Source organism: Crinia signifera, chromosome 11 (genome assembly GCF_055691185.1).
Source record: "Crinia signifera chromosome 11, ASM5569118v1, whole genome shotgun sequence".
Taxonomy (NCBI): domain Eukaryota; kingdom Metazoa; phylum Chordata; class Amphibia; order Anura; family Myobatrachidae; genus Crinia; species Crinia signifera.
The window spans coordinates 69,944,534-69,971,418 of NC_139227.1; the positions used below are offsets into that span (position 1 = coordinate 69,944,534).

A 26,885-nucleotide genomic window follows, 5' to 3' on the forward strand; every position below is an offset into this window, starting at 1 on the left:
CAAGTGGTGGAGCGCTCAATTGGTCTGTTAAAGGGTCGATTTAGAGTGCTCCACCACACTGGTGGTGACTTACAGTATGCGCCTGAAATGGTGTCGAGGATTGTGGGATTATGTGTATTCTTTCATAACATAGCTGTGAGGCGTAATATCCCTTTTGATGAGTGGGAGGTACCATCTGAGCCGCAAGAGGCTCCCCTATGCCCATCCCGCTCCCCGGAAAGCCGCAGGGGATACCAGCTGCGCGACTCTGTGGTCAGACGTTTCTTCAGGTACATTTTTGAATGTTGCACAGACCATCCAAAATGTTTCCAAATTAAACCCATCAACTATGAAAAATATGTCATTATTGTGGTTTAGGAAGGAAATATTAGGCACCATGGCCTATTAATGCAAAATGCTATTGCACTATGTTTAATGTTTGAAGTGTATTGGTTTATACCTTGTAGAGGTATGTTAAACTGTTTCATTTTTTTCCAATATTTTAGCTGATGTTATCATCCACGGTTGGTGAGTATATTGATTTTCCTAATTCTTTCACCCTGTCTGTTTTGTATGTGTTGGTGATAATTTCATTTGTGCACATATTATTTGGTATCACATATATATATCTTTTAATATATTTGAAGTAGGAGGAAGGCAGGCAGGCAGCCAGCTGAGGTCTATAATGTGTCCAATATAATGGTGTAGGCTGGAGAACTGCACGTATGTGTATGTGTTTATTTTAATAAATGTACGCATACACATAAATGCATACAGTAAGTAATGCGAAAGACAGCTATGCGATGCCAAGCTATAGCAAGCGTTCGCCGATTGTTGTAGCCACTGTTCCTGTAAAAATGATCAATAAAGTTAATACCAAATAACAATCTTACCAACCAATTACAGTACATAAAAAGAAAGAGTAGATAACCAAGTTATCTGGTGGAGGCGCAGAAGCTAGAGAGGTTCTGTCAAGCTGCAGTACAGTATTGTGGGGGTGTCACTCCCCAAAAGGTAAACAGAAAAAGAAAAGGGTGACTGCGCTAAGTAGGTGAGTGAAATTGAATAAGATTAAACTATGTTGCCAATCAATTTGTGAAAAATATTTATTAATGACAGGTAAAACAAGGATTAAAACACAGTTAAATAGGACAATAAGAATAGGTTATCTTGTATTGAACCCAGTAAAATGGCTAAAAAAATATATATAGCAAGAAAAAAATCAGGAGAACCAGGGGGTGTAACTGACTGATATAATAGTCCATACGGTACCGTATTAAATGAACCGGCCGGTTAGTGATGAAGTCCTGTTTCAATTGTATCTCTCCTCATTGACATATGGCTGGATCGGTATCTTTCCTGTGGATGGGTGTGGGTAACCCCACGGGCAATCTTGATGGAGGATGCAGAACCCCCTGTAGTCTTTTTGGCCCAGTAGATGTTGTGGGGTGCCTCTAAATGGGCGGAGATCCCAGTAGTGATGGTCCAGCAGAAAAAGAGGTTTTGCAGAGATTTTAAACAGGCACTCAGCAGAGAGTTAGAAGGTCCAATTGAATTGGTCAGTCAGCCCCAAATGGCGTTGGTGAAACCATTTGGGGCTGACTGACCAATTCAATTGGACCTTCTAACTCTCTGCTGAGTGCCTGTTTAAAATCTCTGCAAAACCTCTTTTTCTGCTGGACCATCACTACTGGGATCTCCGCCCATTTAGAGGCACCCCACAACATCTACTGGGCCAAAAAGACTACAGGGGGTTCTGCATCCTCCATCAAGATTGCCCGTGGGGTTACCCACACCCATCCACAGGAAAGATACCGATCCAGCCATATGTCAATGAGGAGAGATACAATTGAAACAGGACTTCATCACTAACCGGCCGGTTCATTTAATACGGTACCGTATGGACTATTATATCAGTCATTTACACCCCCGGGTTCTCCTGATTTTTTTCTTGCTATATATATTTTTTTAGCCATTTTACTGGGTTCAATACAAGATAACCTATTCTTATTGTCCTATTTAACTGTGTTTTAATCCTTGTTTTACCTGTCATTAATAAATATTTTTCACAAATTGATTGGCAACATAGTTTAATCTTATTCAATTTCACTCACCTACTTAGCGCAGTCACCCTTTTCTTTTTCCAATTACAGTACATGATTGTTTGTGATGCGCCATTGCTAACATGGTGACCTACCAACGAGCTGCACCATTCAGCACAGCTGAGCTGAGGGCCCTGGTCTCTGTCATGGAGACCAGGCTGGGGCGTGCGGGGCCCTTTATAACCAACCGCGATAAGCGCTGGGCGTACCTTGCTGCCCGGCGCCGAATTTTCGCGCGGACCCAGGTGCGGAGGTCCGTTGCGCAGCTCGAGCGACGCTGGTCGGATCTGCGCCGACGCCAGCCCGACCTTCTGCAGCGTCTAAGGCGGCAGATAAAAAGATGTGAGTTTTTATGCAAACATTACATATTTACCAGTGAATGATTTAAGTAGATTATTTATGTAAATGTGGTTACATGGCTGTTAATGAGTAGAAAATGGCATACACTATATGTGTGTTACTTCCTCTTTGACATGCTGTCATGTGGATCTAATATGTCATTGTTTTTTTTTATTATGAATCATAAAATAATGACCCTTAATTGACACTTAGCCTTCTAATTTTTTTAACAGCATGTTCCTGTAGCCGCAGACATGTTTTAACACAAAGCCTACAGGAACATGGCCGCCGACAGTGCAGGACTAGGTAAGGCGGCACTCCTGTCAGAGCGGCCTGGGGGGGCATATGGCACCTTGCCCCCCAGTCCAGCCCGCCCCTGGAAATTAGTATAGCAATATAGTAAAATATATTATTATTAATTAGTAATTATATCCATCTGAGGGATTAGTAGGGCATTGTACGTGTTTTATGATTGTGTGTATTTTGAATAAATCAACAAATATTTTTCAACACTGGAGACCTCAATATTAAGCTACAAATTACAATCAGTATACTGATATGCATTGAGACTAAATACCAAAGGGCATACATATGAATGACTGGCGCTGAGGATGCCGGCGTTCACAATACCAATGCTGGCATACTGATGGAGGGAATATGGTAAGTATACTTACCTTCCCTCTGCCCCCCTAACCCCCTCCCCACAGAAGTTTAACCCTAACCCCCTCCCCACAGCAGCCTAACCCCCTCTGCACAGCAGCCTAACCCTAACCCCCTCCCCACAGCAGCCTAACCCTAACCCCCTCCCCACAGCAGCCTAACCCTAACCCCCTCTGCACAGCAGCCTAACCCTAACCCCCTCCCCACAGCAGCCTAACCCCCTCTCCTCAGCAGCCTAACCCCCTCTCCACAGCAGCCTAACACTAACCCCCTCTGCACAGCATTCTAACCCCCTCTCCACAGCAGCCTAACCCTAACCCCCTCTCCACAGCAGCCTAACCCTAACCCCCTCCCCACAGCATCCTAACCCCCTCTCCACAGCAGCCTAACCCTAACCCCCTCTCCACAGCAGCCTAACCCTAACCCCCTCCCAACAGCAGCCTAACCCCCTCCCCACAGCAGCCTAACCCTAACCCCCTCCCCACAGCAGCCTAACCCCCTCTCCACAGCAGCCTAACACTAACCCCCTCTGCACAGCATCCTAACCCCCTCTCCACAGCAGCCTAACCCTAACCCCCTCTCCACAGCAGCCTTACCCTAACCCCCTCCCCACAGCAGCCTAACCCTAACCCCCTCTGCACAGCAGCCTAACCCTAACCCCCTCCCCACAGCAGGCTAACCCTAACCCCCTCCCCACAGCAGCCTAACCCCCTCCCCACAGCAGCCTAACCCCCTCCCCACAGCAGCCTAACCCTAACCCCCTCTCCACAGCAGCCTAACCCTAACCCCCTCCCCACAGCAGCCTAACCCTAACCCCCTCTCCACAGCAGCCTAACCCTAACCCCCTCCCCACAGCAGCCTAACCCTAACCCCCTCTGCACAGCAGCCTAACCCTAACCCCCTCCCAACAGCAGCCTAACCCCCTCTCCTCAGCAGCCTAACCCCCTCCCCACAGCAGCCTAACCCCCTCCCCACAGCAGCCTAACCCTAACCCCCTCCCCACAGCAGCCTAACCCTAAGAGTCGGGGTGCTACCTGTAATGTCTATATTGTGAATGCCAGCATCCTGAACAGATCCCCATAAGACAGATAAACATGGGGTACAAGTTGCTCCATGGATAACACAGATATAAATGGGATGCAAATTACTCCATACTTAACACAGATACACAAGGGGTACAAACTGCTCCATACTTATGTTGACACAGGTATTATAGGATATTCAAATTGCTTTATTCATAACACAGGACCATATGGGGAGCAATTTGTCCCATAAATAACACAGGTATACAAGGTGACGAAGATTGTTCAGAATGTACATAAATTAAGTAATTAACTGTTCAACGAATGCACCATGCTCTGAGTTATCACATGAAACATCCTTATTTGGAAGAAACCCTAGCAACACGCCCTCACATGTATACAGTATGTGCACATCTGGAGGCCAGTACTGACTGAGAGATTCCCACACCCTTTCAAACATCTGGAAATAATATTTCGGTAATGCTTTCTAACCGCCTTCTGAACTCCACTTACACTTCTCTTCTCATCTCCATTCCTCTTTTCTCTACACCCACATTCTCAGTCGATGATTCAGGTTTACGTTAGGTAATGTCACAGGCATTATAAAGAGACAGGGAATTTGCAGAAGTAGTGCACACACACACACACACACACGGTTCTCAGAGTGAATGAACTCTTAGATAAACCTGATAGACACGACAATACCAGGATAAAGGGGTACAGAAATATACAGAGGAGGACCATAAAGGATACAAAGAAAGACTGCAGAATATCATGTTCAGTTACTCCAAGGTAAGATCGGACAACAATTATATCTAATTTTAACTATTCAGGATAATCCAAAAGTGACTGCTTCCTCCTGACAGTGAAAGTTAAACATTAGTGTTAATGGGACAGATGTATTATGCCTGGAGAAGAGATAAAGTGGAAGGAGATAACGCACCAGCCAATGAACTGTGTTTGAAATATGACAGTTGGGAATTGATTGGCTGGTGCTTTATCTCCTTTCACTTTATCTCCAGTTTATCTCTTCACCAGGCTTAATACATCTGCCCCATTGTTACCTATAGCATTGCTGTTCCTGCCACTATAGCAGCCCTGGGACAGCTTTTTTCTAGAGCAGTGGTGGCCAGACCATTCCTCGAGATCTACCAAGTTATACTGCCCATACATATGTGAGATATTGCATGCAATCATTAGATTTCGGCCACATCTGGCCAATAAATCGAATGATTGCATGCATTTTTAAGATGACATTCAACACGATACGCAGGTACGCCGTCGAATGTCGCATCGATAGATATTATGAGCTGCACATAATATTTATCGAATCGCATAAGCAATCGCATGTGGTTTTTAACCAAATGCGATTGCTCAAATGCAATCAGCGGCGGGTTCGGGGAGCGGGGCCGGGATGGGGACTAGAGCGCTGTCGGGGAGCCGGTACCTTAATGCTGGGGACCGGAGGGACTCAGCAACAGCAGGGGAGGCATGGCGGCTGTGTAGCGGGGACCGGAGTGGTGGAGCTTTCAGGCGGCAGGACTCGGCAGCGGCTAGCAGATGACTTTGAAACACTGGACGGCCCTCTGATTGGCTGAGGCCGCTGACAGAGAGCTCTCTCAGCCAATCAGAGGTCCGTCCAGTATTTCAAAGTCACTGCTGCTGCTGACAAGTCCCGCCGCCTGAAAGCTCCACCGCTATGGTCCCCAGCTCCGGTCCCGCCTACACAGCCCCACACCACCCCTCTTCCAGCACCCGATGTCCATCGTAGGATGGCATGCGACATCGGGTGCTGCACTGGGCACCACTTGATGCGATCAGATGCGATGGGACATCGCATTGGGATGTCCCATCGCATCTGATCGCATAAGTGTATGGGCAGCACTAATGTTTTCCAGGCCACCTGTGGCTCTGTAGAATGTGTCAGTTAGGAATGCAACACTTGATTAAAAATTTGATATTTAGTAATGACTACACCTGTGCACCAGCTAGGAGGTCTGGAAAACATGAACTGTTTGTAGATCTCGAGGACCAGTTCGACATACTAGATGTAGAAATCCTCCTGCTGCAGAACCTGACATTCTGGCACGCTCTGCAGTCTGAGATCACATACTGAGAACTAGGTACAGTTATATAATAACAGAAGGGCAAATAATTTATATAGTCTTTACCACTCTGGAAGATACTGGTTTGCCTATGCTACATAATGATAAAGAGGCATCACAGTGATGCCACCTTCTATTACAGTAGCCTGAAGGTCAGATGTATTAAGCCTTAACAAAGGATAAATGCAAGGGTGATAAAGAGAGATAAACGTCCAGCCAATCAGCTCCTAATTGACTTTTTCAAACACAACCTGTAAGATGGCAGTTAGCAGGTGATTGGCTGGATGTTTATCTCTCTTTATCACCCTTGCATTTATCTCTTGTTAAGGCTTAATACATCTGCCCAAAGTCTGATACTTGTGCTGCTGAAGTTTTTTGTGGCAAAGGGTGAGATGTACTAAGCCTTGAAAAGAGATAAAATGAAGAGTGATAAACCAGTAACCAATCAGCTCCTACCTGTCATTTTTCAAATACAGCCAGTGACATGGCAGGTAGGAGCTGATTGGCTGGTGGTTTATCACTCTCCATTTTATCACTTTTCAAGCTTAGTACATCTGGCCCAAACCATCTTCACCTGACCACTAGGAAGTCTATTACAGTAGTAGAACCATGCAGCTTTATGATTATATTACGTTGTATCTGATCATTTACATGCTTGCTTGTGCCTAGTTAGTAGGAGTGCAGTAAGATGTGGAAAGCATGTAATGACGCCCGAGTTGGCCGGAGGTGCCTTGTCAATGATTGCCGCTTTAATATACATTTGAGTTCGGCAGGGAACCAACTGGGGCATCATTACATCCGGCCCTATATGTAAGCTAGAGTTGCATTTCATTATGACTAAGGGGCAGATGTATTAAACTGATAATGCCAATCATTTCCTAACTGGCAATTTACATGCTGGGTTTGAAAAATGACAGCAAGAAGCTGATTGGTTGCTTAGTTATCACCTTCCATTTACTCGCTTCACCAGGCTCAATACATCTGTCTTTATAAGACCATATTAGTGAAAAGAGCGTAATGGTGGGTGCATTTTTCTAATTAGAATTTTTTGTGAGTAGTCTTATAATAACCAGCTGTTTTTGTTTCTTTTTTTTATCTCTTTCTTTTCTATCTCTGCTGTGTGTGTCTGTTGTGTCTACTCAGTCACCTCTTCTCTCCCAACTACTTCTGCTACTGTTTCCACTATGTGTACACATCTCAGGTTTGCCCTTTGATAATAACACATCACAGTCTGAGGGGAACAACAGCACTGTACCCGAGAGCAGCATATGGGACCTTCTCAGAACTGCTTCACCAAACCTAAAGAGCATCCCCCTAACTTCCTCTCAATCCCATGAACTGACCCGAAGTCAGAAGACAACACATGAGCAGATATTGTATGTAACAGAAAACGTTAGCTATGAAAGTGATGATGGTGATGATGATGAAGATGACTATTATGACGTCTACACTTACCCGACACATTCATCTGCCGAGCCATGCCAATTCGATCGCTGCAAGCACTTGGAGCTTCCATGTAAGGAGATACAGAGGAAGGCAGGGGGCAGATGCCTTTGCCCTGGCATAAGTGGACACTCGGTTATTCCTGATTCTCCACGTTTGAAGCAGATCATTCCTGGACAGACTGGTTTGGGTGTGAACTGGTGCTCACCTCTGTCCACAGTAACGGGCTATAGATTGCTGTATGGTAGGCTGGAAGAACCATTGGAGATGGGACCTTTGCTCAACCAGTCACATCGCTTCTTCTCAATAGCGAACCTTCTCCCAGGCACTTCGTACAGGGTGTGTGTGATCGCAGTAAACGATGTAGGGCAAAGCCAGGTGCAGCTGGTAGACGAAGAAGAGGGATGGGATGGCTCAGGAGTGATTATTGGTCCCTGTGGTATATTTCATACTTTAATTCACAGGGTTCCTATATTTACCTGGCAATAGGAGTAGGTTTGGCCATATTTGCCGGTCTATTGGGATTCTTTTTCATCATTTACTGGTTTTGTAAGAGAAAGAAGGTCCGAAATATTAATGCAGGAGGAGGGATGGGGGTCACCAATATGTCATTTAAGGCAGAAAGCGTTGAGAACCTGTGAGAGAGTGTGGGAATGTCTGGGGATGGTAAAAGGTGTATTGTGAGTATGTGCATAGAATGAGGTTTGTTAGGTGAATTTATAGGTGTTATATATTTATATATTTTATTATATTTATTCAAATAAATATATATTTTTTTATACTCCAGTTGTTTTTTTCTCTTTTGTATAGGCTCCTGTTTGTCAATATGTGACCACTGCTGGGGAGGGGGGTTCCTGCATAACAGCCAAACAAATTTCAGCATCATTGCCTCACTATTACCCCTTTCACATCGCAACTAATTACCGGGTACAAGCCGTTTTGACCCGGTAATTAGTGTGATGTGAAAGGGGTTACCGTGTCCCGAAAACGGGTAGCAACACGGCAAAACAAACCGGTAAAAAAGCATAGTCCTTACCGGTTCGTTGCCGTATTGCTTGGCGGTGTGAAGGGGTAACCGGGTCGACCGACCCATTTCCCGTTCACACTATGGACGAGGCAGTGCATGGAGCAGCGCCAGCTCTAAGCACTGCCTCCTGCCCCGCCCCCCGATGACACGCCGACTCCCCGCCATGCCCCCGGATGACGTCAGCGAAACGGCATTATTGCTGGTTCTCTGTGGGGATGTGAACATCCCAAAATGAAGGTTTTGACCAGGACGGACCCGTTTCAAAGTTTTGGTGCGATCCTTCGTTTTGCGATGTGAAAGCAGCATATTGCTCCTCCTGACCCACACTCATTTCATTGGGATTTGGGGGGTGGGATTCTCCTATTAGTCCATGGGAACATAGCAGAGTTGGCAGAGTAGGCAACTATTTGTTTACTGTATACACTGTGATATGAAAGAAAGTGGACGGAGAAGAACAGCAAAACGCAAGGATAAGGGCTTAAAGGGCATTTGCTGATGTTTCCACATGCATTTGGCTTGTTGTGTCACAGCAGCATGTTTAGAAACATAGATTTAATCCAAGAATAAACTCATATTAACTCCTATTATCATATAATACATAAATGCAGTTTATATTTCTTTTAATTTAGCAAATTAACAACCTAAAAATAATGCAATGCAAGTATCATTGTGTACATAGCCTGAGACTTTTCATCTGCTAAGGAATTACAAATGTCAATCAACCAGTAAAGAGCACTTGGGGGCCCATTTACCCTTTTTATATTTGTGGCTTATTCCCGTTTTCGGGGGATTAGCCGAAATATTAAGTATCATATGAATGTATCAGGAGGGATCACAGCAGGAATCTCCGATCCCTGCTGTGATCCCTCCTGCACTGCTGCCGGCTGCATCCTCCTTAGTTTACTATGGGGGATGCGAAGCTGCACGATGTTGATACATGGGGGAACATCACTTCGGGTCCCTGGGCTACTGCCATTCCCAGATGGCGGTAGCCTATTTTAGCCTATGGGCTACAGACCTGGATATTTACTTTCAACTTAAAGCCGCCCAGTGTGTATGCCCCGGCAATGAGCGCTGTCCATACTCGCTGGGCATAGTCGCTCAGTGTGTATGGACCTTTATTCCCATCTTAGTAAATTTCCCCCAATGCACTCTAGGAGAACATAGGGCCTGACTCAAAGTTGTACACAATGCTGATATTTACTTTTGCTCGCAGTGAGGATTTATTTGCAAGTGATTGACAGTCGCAGGCTATTTGGGGAGGTAGTGGCCTCCAAAATGTAAAAGTGTCTCAACCGTTTTGGGGGCATGTCTCAGTCTACAACTGCAATCCTGTGTGCACAAAACCAGGGCCGTCTATTCGTATGGGCTTAATGGGCACTTGCCCAGGGGCCCCAGATGTATAAGGACCTTATCCTAATAGCTGAGGATCCTCTTTTTCCAGGGATACCAGAATTTTGAAAATCTGCCATGGGGAACTGGAGATATCAACTTCAAAGCAGCAGTCCACACCCGACCTGTTAATTGCAATGCCCAGTCATATATCTCAGGTTTTCTCAGACTACAGAGTTTTTCTGAGAGAATCCAAAAGCTGTCGACACTAGCAGCAGGGGCAAACGCAGGATTTTCATAGACCCAGGGGCAAACGCAGGATTTTCAGAAGGAGGATTCCAGAGGGGTGGAGCAAAGCACGGAGATGGACACTTTGGTGACCCATTATATGCCGGGTCAGTTAAAGTATTATAGATAGACCAAATGTATATAAATAATAATAATAAATATATATAAATATATATACATAACTGCAGAGTAGACCCCTGGGCATAGCAATGTATTCGGGCCCCTACCGATCCTCCAGTGGTAGGGGTGGGGGAAGCTTTGATGTCCCGCGGGTGGTAGGGGGTATTATATCAACCGCTCAGCATGTAGGGCCTGGATCAGTAATTTCCACTAATTACCCCTTTACTGCACATATGGTGGGAGATGAGGTGGGAGAAGGGGGCATTGGGCTGAATGAAGGGGCCCTGATACATAACTTCCAGGGTGGCAGAGGATGTTTAATATGCAGAGGAGGGGTGTATAGTGGTGTGAGCTTATTATTCATAATTTTCTGGTGGGAGGACAACTTGCTTGACTGCAGATATCTCCAGTTTCCGGAAATAGATTTCTTAGATTTTAATGGAAGTAAAATCTAGAGAAACCCACCTACCACATGGTACTGGGGACTAGGGGATCAGAGTTCAGGAGGCAGAGCAATCTGCCAACGAGAATATAAAAACTACATACCAGGTGTGTGGAGCTGGAGCAGTAACCAGCTGCTGGAAGGTTGATATCTCCGGTTCTGGGAACAGTAGAGACAAGCTCCTAGTGTCCTTCAAAGGGGGAGAGTCCCAGCTTTTAGAATATTCCCTCAGAAAAACTCTAAGTCAGACAAAAACTGAAATATCTGATTGGGAAGAGCAATTAACAGGCTTGGATGGGGACCACTGCTTTGAAGTCAGATATCTCCGGTTCCCCAGTGCCGATTTTTAAAATTCTTGTACCCATGGAAAGAGGGGACCCTTAGCTTTCAGACTAGGGCCCTCAGATTCCTGGGGGGTTTTCTGGGTACTCAGAAACCCCCCCTGCGTGCACTACTGAGCAGCTTGTCTCTATCATGCCGAGAACCAGAGATATCAGCCTTCCAGCAGCCAGTCCCTGCTCCAGCTCCAAATGTCTGGTGTACAGTTTTATATTTTTCTCAATGGATTGCTCTGGCTCCTGATCTCCATACCTCCCAACTGTCCCGCTAATCGCGAGAATGTCCCGGTATTTTGGGACATTCCCGCGTGCCTCCCGCCGAAGGCATTGTCCTGCAGTGGGGGGGGCAGTTGGGAGTCCCCCCTCTCATCCGTGAATATTCTTGCAGGCAGAGGGGCTGGCTGGGCATGCCCCCATACCAGTGAAGAACAGGGCGTGGCCTCGCGGCAGCACCACGTGTATATGCCACGCCCTTTCCAATAGGTAACGCCCCCAAACAATCGTTGTGTGCCTTCGGCGCGCACCCTGTCCCTCCCCACGGTCTACGAATGTTGGGAGGTATGGATCTCTGATCCCCAAGTTCCCAGCACCTCCTGAAAGTTTGGACTCTAGGTCTTTATACTATAAAAGGCTAAGAAATTTATTTCCAGATAATGGCGATATCTGCAGTCAAACAAGCTGCCCTTCCACCGGAAAATTACGAATATTAAGCCCACTCCATTATCCAACCCTCCCCTGCGTATAAAACACCCCCTACCTCCCTGGAAGTCATTTACAAGGGACCCTTCATTCAGCTCAGTGCCCCCTTCCACACATTAGTGTTCTCCCTCCCACCACCTGTGCAGTACAGGAGTAATTAGTAGAAGTTACTGCTCCAGGTCCTACATGATGAGTGGAAGATAGAGCACCCCCTGCCACCCGTGGGACATCAAAGCTGCTGCTGATAGCACCCCCCACCCCTAGGAGGGGAGAATAGGTAAGGGCCCCAGTGCATTGCTTTGCCCAGGGGCCCACACTGCTGTTAAGACGGCCCTGTACAAAACATGATACCAGCTTCTCAATTCCCGCTGCCATTCTTTGGCTATAGGGTTACTCAGGGAATTGATTATCGAAGGATCTGCTACCACCGCTGTGTATTTGTGCAGATGATTGGGGATGCGAAGCTGCCGGTGGGCGTCTCCATACAAATAAACTGTGTCACTGTTATTTGCACATACGTTGCATAGTGGATAACAGCCATACCTGCCTACTTTTGAAAACTCCTCTCCGGGAGAATGGAGATGAGGCTCCATTTTGGGGGCGGGGCGAGGCTGATGTCACTAAGCCCTGTCTCCACAACCGGCAGCCGAATTAATTCGCGGGTCCGTGGAAGGGGGGAGGGGCGAAATGACGCAAAATGATGCGATTCGCGTCATTTAGCCCAGCCCCCTCCCTGCGAACCCGCAAAATTCGGAAATTTATACCGCGGAGAAGGGGGGTGCAGGGGCTGTGGCCAAAATGCGAGAGACTTGCCCACCTTCTCGGGGGGGGGGGGGGGGGCTGGGAGGGGGACTCGATTTGCAGGACCCTCCCAGCCATTTCGGGAGGGTAGGCAAGTATGATAACAGCTATGAATGCTCTGTTCCTGGACTACCCTGGTAATGTATGATTGCCAGCACCTGTGGTGAGCTACAGATGGAGCCCCTCTCATCCTTGCGGGGGCTGGCGATAGAATTGCCAGCCCCCTGCCATCCGCCAGGCCCTGCCATCTGTCAGAGGTCGACATGGACATGGCTTTAGGTCGACATGAATAAGGTTGACATGGGCACCAGTCAAGTGTACCGCATCCCCTCGCATGGCTCGCTGTGCTCGGCACACTATTATAGTCTCACTCTATGCCCACTTGTATAGTAAAGTATGAAAAACCCATGTCGACCATGTCCATGTTGACATTATGCCTGTTTTCATCTTCTGCCAATGTCGACCTGGGGTATATCGACCATTCTTAGGTGCCGACCTAGTGACCGTCGACCTAGACTTTGTTGAACCAGGGACCGCATACCGTCTAGTGTGTACCCACTATGTCTCTGATGATGCGTGCTCCCGCGGGTCATCAGCAACATCCTCTGGGCCAATGGGGGATGTCATTAGCAAGGGCCATGCTGCCTAATGCAGCATGGCCCAGCCAGTGACGTGCGGTGAGGTTAGTGTTAGGTGGGGCAGGCGCTATTTTGGACAGTGACAGTGGGGAAGCGGGGACAGTGACAGCCAGGAGAGTAACAGCAGAGGATAGGATAGAGTGACAGTGGGGAGAGTTACAGTGGGGGATGATGGAGAGTGACAGTGGGGGATGGGAGGAGAGCGACAGCTGGGATGTATGGGTTGAGAACCACTGGTCTAGTGTTTACCTAGCATTACAGCATACCTCCCAACATCATACCTCCCAACTTTTCTTTTGAAGAAATAGGGACACTCGCGCGGCGAAGCCGCGCGAGCGCCCGAAAAGGGGGCGTGGCGTATGCAAATGAGGGCGCGGCTTATGCTAATTAGCCGCGAACTCATTTTCATACGAGAATAGACGCTGTGCGCATGCGCACAGCGTCTATTCTACTACATTGGGGGGTCTCCCAACTGCCACCCCCCCGCAGCGGGACAATGCCTGCCGCGGGTGGGACGTCGGGACAGGACCCGAAAATCGGGACTGTCCCGACGGAATCGTGACAGTTGGGAGGTATGCAACATGATCCGGGATATGGTCATTAGGTCACCAGCAAGTTGTTAGACAGTCATTAGGTCGACATGCATTTAGGTCGACTTACTTTTGAACATCGCAAAGTTCAAAAGTATGGGCTGCACATACTTTTTGTACTGCCCGCAGATCGCGTTGCATCGCGCCGCAAGCAAATCGCATGCAAAATGCATGCGTTGCATTGTGATGCGATCCACCCAATAACGCGTCGCATTACTCCCAACATGACCCTCTCCAGGAGGGACACAATGCGCTGCTTCTGCACTTCTCTGGTAATGTATGATTGCCATCACCTGTGTTGAAGCGCCTTTATTACATTACATTAATCCTACATTAAGAAGAAAGTGCAGTAGCAGAGCATAGTGTCCCTCCTCGAGAGGGTGATGTTGGGAGGTATGTGTAACGTGTATGGGCACCTTTACCAAGTCTCTCACATTCTGAATCTCTCATCCTATTAAATACCCCCCTCTGTTTCTGGACTCGCCTCTTAATTTTTGATTGCCATCACCTGTTTCATATATGTTTATTTATACGGAAGGTTTTATTTTCACCACAGGTAATGGCAAACATAAATTAAGAGAAAAGTCCAGGAACAGAGCATTGTGTCCCTCCTGGAGAGGGTCATGTTGGGAGGTATGTTACAGCAGTGGTTCTCAACATCTGTCCTCAGGACCCCCCCCCCCAACAGTGCACGTTTTCCAGGTCACCCAGCAGGTGCACTCATTATTTACTGACACATTTAAAAAGATCCACAGGTGGGGCTAATTATTTCAACTTTTTGTGTGGATATCTGGAAAACATGCACTGTTGGGGGGTCCTGGGGACCGAGGTTGAGAACCACTGCATGTGTTGTGCACGTGTTTATTGGGAGAGTAGGGACAGGAAGTGTGGTCACCATTTCTTACAATGAAATATTGGCTGCTGTAATGCGTATGCACAGGGAATTGAGTATAGCGGAGGGAATTGAGCACAGGGAATTGAGTATAGAGGAGGGATGGGGGATCGGATTGGGAAGTGGAAATTTTTGCATTTGGAAGGAAGACTGAATCATCAGAGTAGTGAGAGTTCAAAGTTATAAATAGGCAGAGGGAAAAGAGACAGAAAGACTACAGGATGGTAGGAACACAGGAAACAGACTGACATACAGAAAGAACTATGCATGGAGTTCTTCATAACAGGGAATTCAATTATTACCCAAATCATTTCATCAGGATGCATCACTACAATGGGTGTAACACTGATAGACTCTCACACAGACAGAGCATTAATCTCTCTGTTATTCATCTGACCATCAGACTCAGTGTCACCTGAGAGGCCTCTAATCTAGCCGTCACCTTGTTATCCGTGTCTAGAGCCTAGGACAGTGGTAGCCAACCCTAGCCTACGAGAGCTACCAACAGTTCACATTTTCCAGACAACCTAGCTGCTGCACAGCTGCACTCATTAATCACTGACACATTTTAAAAGATCCACAGATGGAGCTAATTAGCTCACTTGTGATTCTGTGAGGAGACCTGCAAAACATGCACTATTGGTAGCTCTCGAGGACTAGGGTTTGCTACCCCAGGCCTAGGATATATAGTATGTAAGTGTCTTCAATGAATTCCTGGTGCCCGATTCAGGCCTGATCACTGCTGTGCGAATTTGATTATCAATACACTGTGCATGAGTCTGGGCCGCAGTGTGTGATGCCTGCTAGCAATGATATCCTTCTACTTTTTCATTTCATAACTATTCGAAAGGTGATTGACAGGAAGCCGCCACCTGGGGGTGGTAACCGGCCGTTTCATGGGAGGTGTGAGAGAAAACACACTAGACGTGCTTAGGATAATGTAGGTGTGTCCAAGTGTATTAGGGGAGGGTTTGTGACGTCCGCTCCAACCTCAATCAGACTGATATAAGTTCCTGGCTACTCACAGCCTGTGGTGAGTGGTGACCAGTGGAAAAACTGGTCGATAGTGCGCGTTTTATGAATGGATTATGACATAGTCGTATGAATGGATTATGACATAGTAGCTCAGCTGCGAAGTCTATTCCCAGAGCAGAGCAAGCACATTAATTCATAAGGAGGGATTTTTGCTATAGCAGGGCAGCATCTACTTGTTCACTGGCCACTGCACATTCACATAGCAGCGATCAGTTCTGAATCAGTCCCCTGGTTTTAAAGCAAAAATTATTTTACTTAAAATAAATTAAATAAATTCTTAGTACTATATATAACTTATTACTTTGTCACGCAAGTTATTTGTATCGCTACATTGTTTTATAGCACATGCCCCCCCACCCTCCCCAAAAAAATGTAAAAAAAGTTTTGTTTCAAAGGACTTTGAGTCTGTATCATATAATATGTTTGTGAGTGCAGTCAGACAGGGGATAATCATTGTGAGTCATGTAAATGCCTTCCAACTAGTGGTGTCTTGCATAACAAGAATCTGTATAATGTCTGGCTGGACTCACTATATAGGAATAGTAAGTATGTTTCTAATAATGTGGTCATAGATGTGCTGCTAAGTAGAACCCGTGTACGTGTACTTATTACTAATTGATATAGTTCTGTAAAGTGGTGAATAATGGCACTGTGGGATGTGGCAGTGTAACTAAATAAAACATATAAAACATCCTGGGTACTTGTGTATTATCACGGCGCCCATAAAATCGGCCGCAAATCGCATGGAAAAATCGGATGCAATTTTGCGGCCGATTTTCGGCCGATTTCTGGCCGATTTGCATGCTGTTCCATTATTGCACACCTTGCACACCCCCGATTTCCATCGTAGTACATTGCATGCAATATAGTGGCATGCGATGCATGTGAAGCGATTCGATTTGTAATTGTACAATCACCCTGATGGGTGCTTACAATGTTAAATGCACCGCCATTGTTAAAGCCACCCCCACTATCAACGCCAACCCGAAGCGTGGCGAGCGCAGATTGGCCGCGAGGAGCTGCGGTACGCGTCCTCCGACCTTTTCATACCCCCACTATCCACGTCGACGTAGAGTTGATTTTAGATAGTGTGGCGAGCGCAGCGAGCCACCGAGCCCGAAGCGCGGCGAGGGGACGCGGAATACATGTAAAGTAATCCGCGTCCGCTCGCCACGCTTCGGGCTCGGTGGCTCGCTGCGCTCGCCACACTATCTAAAATCAACTCCACGCCGACGTGGATAGTGGGGGTATGAAAAGGTCGGAGGACGCGTACCGCCGCCCCTCGCGGGCTCGCTGCACTCGCCACGCTTCGGGGTGGCGTTAACAATGGGGGTCTATTTAACATTGCGAATCACATCGCATCGCATGCCACTTGCTGGCATGCGTTGCTATGCGATATTTAATTGTACAATCAGGGGCATTTTCCCGAAAATCACATCACATACCATCTCATAGTACCTGGGGGTGTGCAAGGATGGAATAACATGCAAATCATCAGCAAATTGCCGAAAATCGGCAAAAAATCGGCCGAAAATCGGACGCAAATCGGACGCAAAATCGCATCGCAGATCAAATCGGCCAATAAATCGGATGCGATATCGGATGCGATTTAGATGAAATTGGGCGCCGTGATAATACACAAGTACCACATCCTGAAAGTTACGATTCAATGGTAACAACACACAAAATTAATTTGGAAGTGATTGTCTTCCTTTATTATATCAATGAAGGTTGATCACACTTGTGAACAGTCAATCAAAGGTTTAGGGCAGGGGTTCTCCAACTCGGTCCTCAGGACCCCACCAGCATGCGCACAGGTGCACTCATTACTCATTGACTCATTTTAAAAGATCCACAGGTGGAACTAATTATTTCACTTGTGATTCTGTGAGGAGACCTATAAAACATGCACTGTGTGGGGTCCTGAGGACCAAGTTTGAGAACCTGTGGTTTAGGGGAGAAATAAAGGTTTCTGATTAGCTTCTATTCTTAATAGTGGGACGCCGTTTTAGGAAAACTGGCTTCCCTATTTAAATAGAAGCTACTTGGAAACCTTTCTTTTCCCCTAAACCTTGATTGACCACAGCCGTATGTGACCTCTGACTCGGACAGCCTCCCGGCAGTGGGGGTATGAATGCATAAGATCTATCCTATGAAAAAAGACTGCGAGCCAGATGCGCTAAACTTCAAAAGTGATAAAACGGAGAGTGATAAACAACCAGCCAATCAGCTCCTGACTGACATTTTTCAAACACAGTCTATGACATGGCAGATAGGAGCTGATTGCTGTTCACTCTCCATCATAATATGGAGAGTGATAATATGTTTATCACTCTCCATATTATCCCTTGTGAAGCTTAGTGCATCTGGCCCCGCATATGATAGATCGTATGTGATCCTGCCACCCAGGAAGCTCCTGGGCGGTTCAAGGGGCATCGCATGCGACTACTCCCCACAGAGAAGTAGCATTACGCATTTGGGCTTTGGAAAGATACCAGTTTCACACTTGCAGGGGTGTTTGCACCAGGATGGGCGGGCATGGGGTGGCATTTTATGGACGTGCCAACAAAAATCGTGTACTTCTGCGAGCACAGGAGTGCCCTTGCATCCTTGGCGTGGGCCACTAATGTCACATGACGTCAGTGCCCATCCCCAATTTGGCGGATAGCGGGCATCTGAAAAGTAGGTATGGTCTTACTTTCCAGGCTGCAGAAATCATTCGATAGTCAGCAACCATGTAATGATTTCTCCTCCGCATGCAAGCCGATGTGTTAATGCGCATCCGCTCCCATACTAGTGTGGGGATTCGGACGGTGTGTGTGTGTGGGGGGGGGGGGGGGGCAGCGGCGAGTGTGTTCTGTGGGGCGGAGTTTACCTGCTCGCTAAGCAGTGAATGTACACTGCCTAGCGAGCAGGTCTGAGTCAGGCCGATAGTTGCATTACAGGCATTGCTACATTATTTATAGTAAATCAGAGGCAGAACTACCATAGCTCATACTTGCCTACCTGACCCTCTCCATGCGGGAGAAAATGCTCTGTTCCTGGACTTCCCTGGTAATGTATGATTGCCATCACCTGTGGTGAAACACCTTTACCTAGCTCCCCACAAGTGATGGCAATCATACATTACCAGGGAAGCCCAGGAACAGAGCATTTTCTCCCGCATGGAGAGGGTCAGGTAGGCAAGTATGCCATAGGTGCAGCTTACCCTTTTCCTGCAAGCCACTGTTTTTCCCTGTCACACTCTGCCTCCCACTTCCTGTCATCCTCTGACTCTATGTTGCATATGGTGAACTTGGGTTGGGTGGAGGAGGGGGCCCAAATGATATTTTTGCACCTGGGCTCACCAACCACAAGTTCAGCCACTACCCTAAATCATTTCAAAGTGTACCACATAGGTTAGTCAGTGTACCACATAGGTTAGTCATGTCCAGTTCCTGTTACGCCTGACTACAAAAGAGTGACTTTACATTTTCAAACCCAGGATTTCAAAAGAACACTCCAATAAATAGCCTGTTACTGGGTGCTCAAACTATGGTAACATGTTGCCCCAGGAACTTTTCCAGGGTTCTGTGGGGTAAATTTACTAAGGTGGGGGTTCTGTTGAAGATAGGATGTTTCCCATAGCAACCAATCAGATTCTACTTATTTAGCACTTTCTAGAAGTTAATAGTCTCTGGTTGCTCTGGGCAACATCCCAAATTAAAAAGAACTCCAATTTTAGTAAATGTATCCCTTTGTGTTAATGTCTGATAACAGGGTAATCAGTGGCGCATTTATAATGGGTGCAAAGTGCATAGTACACACGGGCCCCTGAGTTCCAAAGGTGCCCCACACTGCACCAATTTTTAATACTTACCCTCTGGAGTCCAGTGATGAAGGAAGCAGTGCTGCCAGATTTGGCAAAAAAAAAAAATGACTTTGGCGGCCATTTTTCAGAGTCAGGGGCAGTAGAGTCTGAGCCCCAAGATCTTTATATCCTGTTAGCATTCATATCAGCTGTGTCATACCTTGTTCATGAAGCATGAGGGAAGGAGTCCACTGTTAGACTGGATGTTGTAAGAAAAATGGTCCACCGGTAGGAGCGGCTGGTTGGATCCCAAGTTGAAGTACAAATGTGTGAAGTGGCAGTTAGGTGCAAGTAAGGTGAGCAGCTCCTGACGCGTTTCACTGTCGCCAAGTGACAGCTTTATCAAAGGTATATAATAGGAGCGGGTCCTTACAAAAGGATCAAGGGCAGTGTTAATTTTTTAACTATTATTTTATCTCAATTTTCATTTTAATTTACCACTGTATGTGTACCAATAATTGTCAAATTTGTATTCAAAAACTCCTCATTGGTTCTAGCACTACCTTCCTCTTTTTTTCCTTTTTTCTAATTGAATCAGCCCAGGAATTAAAGCCTGACTCTACCACTTTTATTCACACTGAGAAAAGTACCAGATCTAATGGAGTTACCCACTTACAGTATAACACATTCAGACAGAAATATCTAAAAATCTCGGCTTTTACCTTGCATTTTCATTGCTGCTTAATTTTGCCAGTCCCAGCCTGAACCCTCTTCACACAGAAAAGCAAATTACCAGGTTAGAAATTCCTACCTGGCAATTTGCTGAAAAATACGGGTATTTCTTCTGTGTTAAAGGGTCAACTCTGGATGAAAATCCCAGGTCCTCAACCCTGGTAAATTCCTGGGTCGGAGACCTGGTTGACCCTGGCACAGAGAAAAAGGACCCGCATTGAACGGCAAATTCCCGGGTAGAAGTGATTTACCCAGTAATTTGGTTACATTCATTTACTGAGCACAGTGGATTTGATGGTAAATGGCAATTTCCTTGAAACGAAATGTGGTCACATCCTATATAGAAATAGAGTAAACTGTTTTGAAAGTTGCAGCAAGAATTTCAGCACTGGTTGTGTCACGTTGTGTAGCCACCCTTTCCTGGTCATCCTGCACTACTGATAGATTATTCCTGCTCAGACAGTTTATAACAGATAGAAGTTGTGTAATTAGGCATGCTGCAATGGGATACCTATTACCCTCATATACTGTACTTCAAAGCATAAGAAACTAGTTTCTAGTGAGCACCTAATTTCAAATGTGCTTTATTCTCATTATAACTGACAATTAACAGATAAGCAGCCAAATGTAATAGCCCTGGAGTTCGGCGGCTATGCTTGATGCCTCCTCAACTCTGACATTTTTTTTTAAAGGGACGCTCAGTTGCATGTTAAAGTCCTTACATGGGCTCCTTTGGTGAGATCGGCCCATGCACTATCATGTTAATCTCCTAACTAACATTAAAGTCTATGGAGATGGCTACATCCAATCAGGACCACTCCAAAAGCACGGTGCTGGTTTTGTAGATTACGGGGGGACCCCGGCTATTTTCCCCGTGTATTTCTCAAAGCGGGATGGCTCAAAGAGCAAGGGGCTGGTTATGTTTGGGGGGAGGGTTTTTTTTTTTTGTACTCACTTATTCAGACAGAACCATGCACAGATCTCTCTAATCTGTGTATGGTTTTGCCAAACTCACCTGCCAGAAGCAGGTCTATTTCCTCTTGCAATTTTTGGTAATGTTTTGGTAACCCGCCACCCTCCACTGCAGCTCCCAGGGGAGAGATAGCTCGGACTGCCTGAACCCCACGCTGAAAGGTACCACCTGCCTGCCCCTGTATCCGGACCTGCGGGAGAAGGGACGGGGGGGGGGGGGGTAGTGAATTTTTTGCCCAGGGGCCCAATTAATTTTTTGCCCAGGAGACTGCACATGTGCATAGTCCTTTATGCGCATGTGCAGCAGCTGTGTGCGAGCGGGCACGATAGATTATTCCCTGTGTGGGTGGGGTGGCGGTCCAGGGGATTCGCCATGGGAACGTCCAGCATTTCATGGGTGTTCTCATGGTAATTCCCCGATGACGTACGTGCCCGCTTCCCGCACAGATTTTGTCCCCGCATGCAAGGCTGCAAATGTATTTTTATGCAAAACATCCATTCTCTTGCCTGCGAGGGATCGTGGCATGGGAGGGGGTGGGGGGGGGGGAGTACGGGTGGGCAGTGAAATTCGCAGCCTTGCACGTTAACCAGAATAAGGCCTAAGTGTATGATGGAAACTTTACATTATCCAATATAAGGGTGGTTGGGAGAACAATTCCATCTTGCATCTCTTTTTACATTATGTGCTCTTTGGGGCCTAGTTTCTATAACTGCCATCCTATCTGTCACTGCAGTGCCACCGCTAGATGTGCCAAGTGTTTGTGCGCCAACTTGTGTCACTTTACTTAGTCATCCAGCTACCTCGGTGCAACCTATTGGCCAAAAAACAATATTGTGGCCTGTGAGGTGTTCAGGATAGACTGGAAATGAGTAGAAATTAATGTTATTGAGGTTAATAAAGAGCTTTTTACTTTTTCAATTGGACACATGTACTTGTTGTATACAAAAGCAATTTATTGGTAAACAAATAAAGTACATTGTATATACACAATTGGTTTTGGTGTTTACTATTGTTCTCTATGTGATAAGGAATCGAAAGGAAAAATAACAAAATATAAATCTTTTTTTACGTAATCCCACAACCCCCTTTATCCTGTTTATGGGACACAGTCTGTTTTATGTCACTATACAATACACAGCCCTCTCTCCTATGTCCTTTGTATTGTGCGTATTCCTACCCTTGAGCTCTTATAGTTCTGATAAGCTGCAATTGTTAACTTGGGATATGGTCACTAGGTCGGCACAATGAAGGTTGACATACATGGGGTGGGCCAATGAAGGTCGACAGGGCTTAGGTCAAAACCTGAAATAAGTCGACAGGGTCGGAAGGTCGACACAAGCATTAGGTCGACCATGGGAAGGTTGATGGTCGAAGGGTTGAAATTAGTTAAAAAAAAAATGTTTTAGCCGACAAGTGCCGACAGGCGGTATTTCATATCCTACCATCCAATATGACGTGGTGGCAGGATATAATAGTGTGCCATGTGCAGCGAGCCATGCGAGGGGACGCGGTACACTTAGACAGTGCCCATCTCATATATGTCGACATTCAGGACCGAAAAATTGTGAAAAACTCATGTTGACCTTTTGACTTTCAAGGGGAACTCTCTCGGTTACTGGAACCAGCTGCACTGTTTTGCGCACTGAGAGCAACCTACTTTCTGTTACATTGCTTTTGACTTTCCCTGTCGACCTTAGCCATGTCAACCTATTTCAGGTGTAGACCTAAGCCCTGTCGAGCTTCAGTGGTCAACCCAATGTACGTTGACCTTCACTGACCTTAGTTATGGCCCATACTCAATGTTGTCCTCCACAAATGCTGGTTCTAAACATATAATAGTGAGATACTGTATGTTATGTCATCATACATTTTCTATATACAGTGTAAATGCTAATAATATTAATACACGTAAATTAATCAGTTATGACCAAAACAAAGTGCAAAACGATATGCTGTTTATAATTTATGAGTGAATACATTAGAACCATATATGTGGTCTAGCATTGCTCTACATCTGTGGTTCTCAACCTTGGTCCTCAAGTGCCCCCAACAATGCATGTTTTCCAGGTCACCTCACAGATACACAGGTGCACTCATTATTCACTGACACATTTTAAAAGATCACAGGTGGTGCTAATTATTTCACCTGTGATTCTGTGAGGAGACCTGCAAAATGTGAACTGTTGGGGGACACTTGGGGACCAAGGTTGAGAATCAGTGCTCTACATGACCATAAACATGTAACAGCATGCAACCAATCCATGGAGTGCAACATAACAAATCATAGGTCATGATCAGCAGGTGGAACGTTAGGAAGTTTAACTCTGTCCATCTGTCACCCTCTCTCCCGACAGCCGCCTCCTCAGCGGTGATCCACTCCACCAGGTCCCTTTGGCTTCTCTGCAGCCCCTTCTACTTTGCTGTCTCTCCGTCCCTCTGATACTGAGTCTTCCTCATCACTATCATAGACCAGACCCCTGTGCCTCAGACGGAATTTATCCCGAGGACTAGAGTCTGCATCACTGAATGATTCACTGGTGCGAATAGTGGAACTTAGCTTCATTCGGCGGAACCGAGGGGATGGCTGACTTGACACACTGGCGGTACTTTTACTGCGACGGAGAACCACAGGGTCTGCAGAAGAGTCAATAGTATATTAAACATATTGATTAAATTAAAAGTAAAATACAAATACTCCCCCAATAATGACCTGAACATTCGACTTTTGATGCATTGTTTGCTTTGCTGGAAAATGTTTTATTGTCTCTAGATTTAACTACAACATTATTTTCTTATTTCCTGGACATTAAATAGGTGAAGATGGGGAAAACAATACCCAAAATATTTTTCCATGAAATACTTGCCATAGTTATTCTAAAGCCATGTACAACACTGGGCGACTTTGAGCTGAAAGCCGCTCAGTTTACTCTTTAGGCCCATACACACTTGACGATTTTCAGCTGAAAATCGGTCAAAACAGCCGTTTTGAGCGATTTTCGGCCGAAAATCGCCCAGTGTGTATGCCCCGGAGATTGCCGACTAGCGATGATGCGCGCTCCCGCATCATCGCTAGGAAAGTGGTTCATCTGCTGGTTTTACCAGCAGATGTGGCGATGATGGATGGTTTTTCATCCATCATCGCCATGTGTGTACGCCGGCCGGGCTGAAAGATTAACCACTTTCAGCCCGGCGGACCGCCCCCCGCCCCCTCGCCCCCTCGCCCGTCATACTCACCCCTGTGCTCCGTCTGGCTGGCCGGCTGGATGCTGCTGCTGCTGCTGCAGAGACCTGCTCCCCGGCCAGGCTAGCCCCGCCCCCAGCCTAAACACACGGAGCAGACAGCACTGCTCCCTGCTAACACCTGCTGGGCACCAATAGTTATATTATTATGCCCACTGCCACCAATGTATTCATTAAATGCACCAATTTATATATATATAATATATATATATATATATATATATATATATATATATATATATATATATATATATAATATATATATATATATATAATATATATTTATATTTATATGTTTATATTATATATTTATATATATATATATATATATATATATATATATATATTCTGTGTGGTGACCGGCACTCCCAAGTAGCAGGCTCAATATGTGCTAGCCTGGTGCCTTCCAGCATGGACCCTCAGGTCCTATTATATGGGGTAGGAATCAGGCGGCACTCAAGGACTCCGTTTCTTGTGAAAAAAGGTTGTTTAATCGTCCAACATGTTTTGGGCGTGCTTGGTTTTGATCCCTGAGGACGGGCAGCACGCCTGATTCCTACCCCATATATATATATATATATATATATATATATATATATATATATATATATATATATATATATATATATATATATAAATTTATATTATAATATATTGTTGGTGCATTTAAATGAATACATTGGTGGCAGTGGGCATATAAAATATAAACATTGGTGGGCAGCTGTGTGCGTCGCTATCTGCTGGGGACGGCTATGGATAGTGTAGGGCACGGGGCGCCCCAGGCGGGGAGGGAGGGCGCTTTGGCGCTTACCCGCTTTGCTCCACAGGGGAACTATGCGGCCACATCTCACCGAGGGAGGGAAGGGGCTGGAGGGGGATGTGGTGACGGCCGCCGAGTCACTCCAGGGGCACTTGGGGGGTTGCATTTAAATAAATATAAATTTGTGGCAGTGTGGCAGTGAGCAATGTATACGTTACTGCCAACAAACATTGGTGGGCAGTGTTGGCAGTAACGTATACATTGCTGGTCTGTGCCAGCAATGCATAAATCATAAATTAGCATCAACACTGCCCACCAATGTTTATATATTTATATGCCCACTGCCACCAATGCACTGTGTATATGGAACCCTTGGAATTCAAACCCAGCCCATTTATAATGAAAGAGTTTCAGCAAAGTCTTTCGCCTCCTGAAAATCTCTTGCTCTTTGGGGAAAATAGCTCAGTGTGTACGCACTACTTTGGTGAAAGATATATCTATCAAAGATTTTGGCAAAGTCTTTTGAAATGAAAATCTTCAAGTGTGTATGGGCCTTTTGAGTGACTTTCAGCGCGAAAGCTGCCCAGTTTGTATGGGGCAGGGATGAGCCGTGAGCGCTGCTGCATGCTTCCGCATAATTGCTGACAGCCGCCGCTCATCTGCTGATATTACCAGCAGATGAGCGAGGGAGTGGACGGCTTTCCATAACATCTCGCTATGGTAAGCCGTCAACCCCGGGGAAAATCCCTAAAATGGGTGAAAAAATGCTCAGTGTGTATGCATTAAGCGTTTTTCAGCCCAGCGATTTTCCCTATCATCTGTCAGCATACACGCTGGGCAAAAATGCCCAGTGTGTATGGACCTTAACACACCCATGGCCATTTAAGGAACACAGTATTTAGCCATTTGCTTTAATAAAGTGACTCTTAATATCTTCTGTAATAAAAGTAGGGAATTCATTATACAGTATTGTATCATACCTGTTTGTACCAAAGCAGCTTGTTTGCCTGTATTTACTGACATTCCAATCCTTACGCTTTGAAAATATGTTGTATCATACAACTGGCATCATTATCTGACATATATACATTAGGATCTCAGTAATATGTAAGACAAATATTCATCTGGCAGTAAAGCAATGTGTGATGTAACAATGCCAATTAATACTGTAATGACTCCATACTTCTAGTGGGGCTCTCGGGCTCCGTAGAGAGCTCTTTGGGAGGGTTGAGAAAGCGGGGGGTTTCTCCAGGACCTTTCCCAGGCTTATCTTTGGTCTTTAGGAGCCTCTTCATTTTATCAGCGATCCAGTTACCTCTCCTGTGACTGTAAATGAGGGAAAAAATTATGTAAATGCATATACCCTATCTATTGTTGAAAGAACCATTAACAAGTACAGTACAGTATTATACAATGTGCATGTATATTGTACTGTGCAACATAATATACCAGAAATTAATTACATGGTTATACTGAACATTTCCATCAAGTTAAGCAATAATCATGGCAGTGCCACAGCCTCTCTCCCAAGCTCAGCA

General features: G+C 45.8%; 2 protein-coding genes across 2 annotated transcripts in view; one reads left to right on the forward strand and one right to left on the reverse strand.

The window, feature by feature from the left end:
* Window positions 1–4,229: 4,229 nt before the first annotated feature.
* LOC146045387 (LRRN4 C-terminal-like protein) lies at window positions 4,230–8,366 on the forward strand. The gene is given in 3 exon segments (XM_083164170.1): window positions 4,230–4,894; window positions 7,351–8,101; window positions 8,104–8,366. Coding segments are annotated over 3 exon segments (957 nt in total). The 5' UTR covers window positions 4,230–4,876; the 3' UTR covers window positions 8,292–8,366.
* Window positions 8,367–22,354: 13,988 nt separating this feature from the next.
* Window positions 22,355–26,885, reverse strand: part of CCDC88B (coiled-coil and HOOK domain protein 88B) — a 41,207-nt gene continuing 36,676 nt past the window's right edge. The window contains exons 19-20 of the mRNA XM_083163807.1: window positions 26,531–26,673; window positions 22,355–23,981 (exon numbers count right to left, since the gene is read on the reverse strand). Of these exons, the coding sequence (XP_083019933.1) occupies window positions 23,710–23,981; window positions 26,531–26,673 (415 nt within the window). The 3' untranslated portion in view covers window positions 22,355–23,709. The remainder of the gene's footprint in view (window positions 23,982–26,530; window positions 26,674–26,885) is intronic.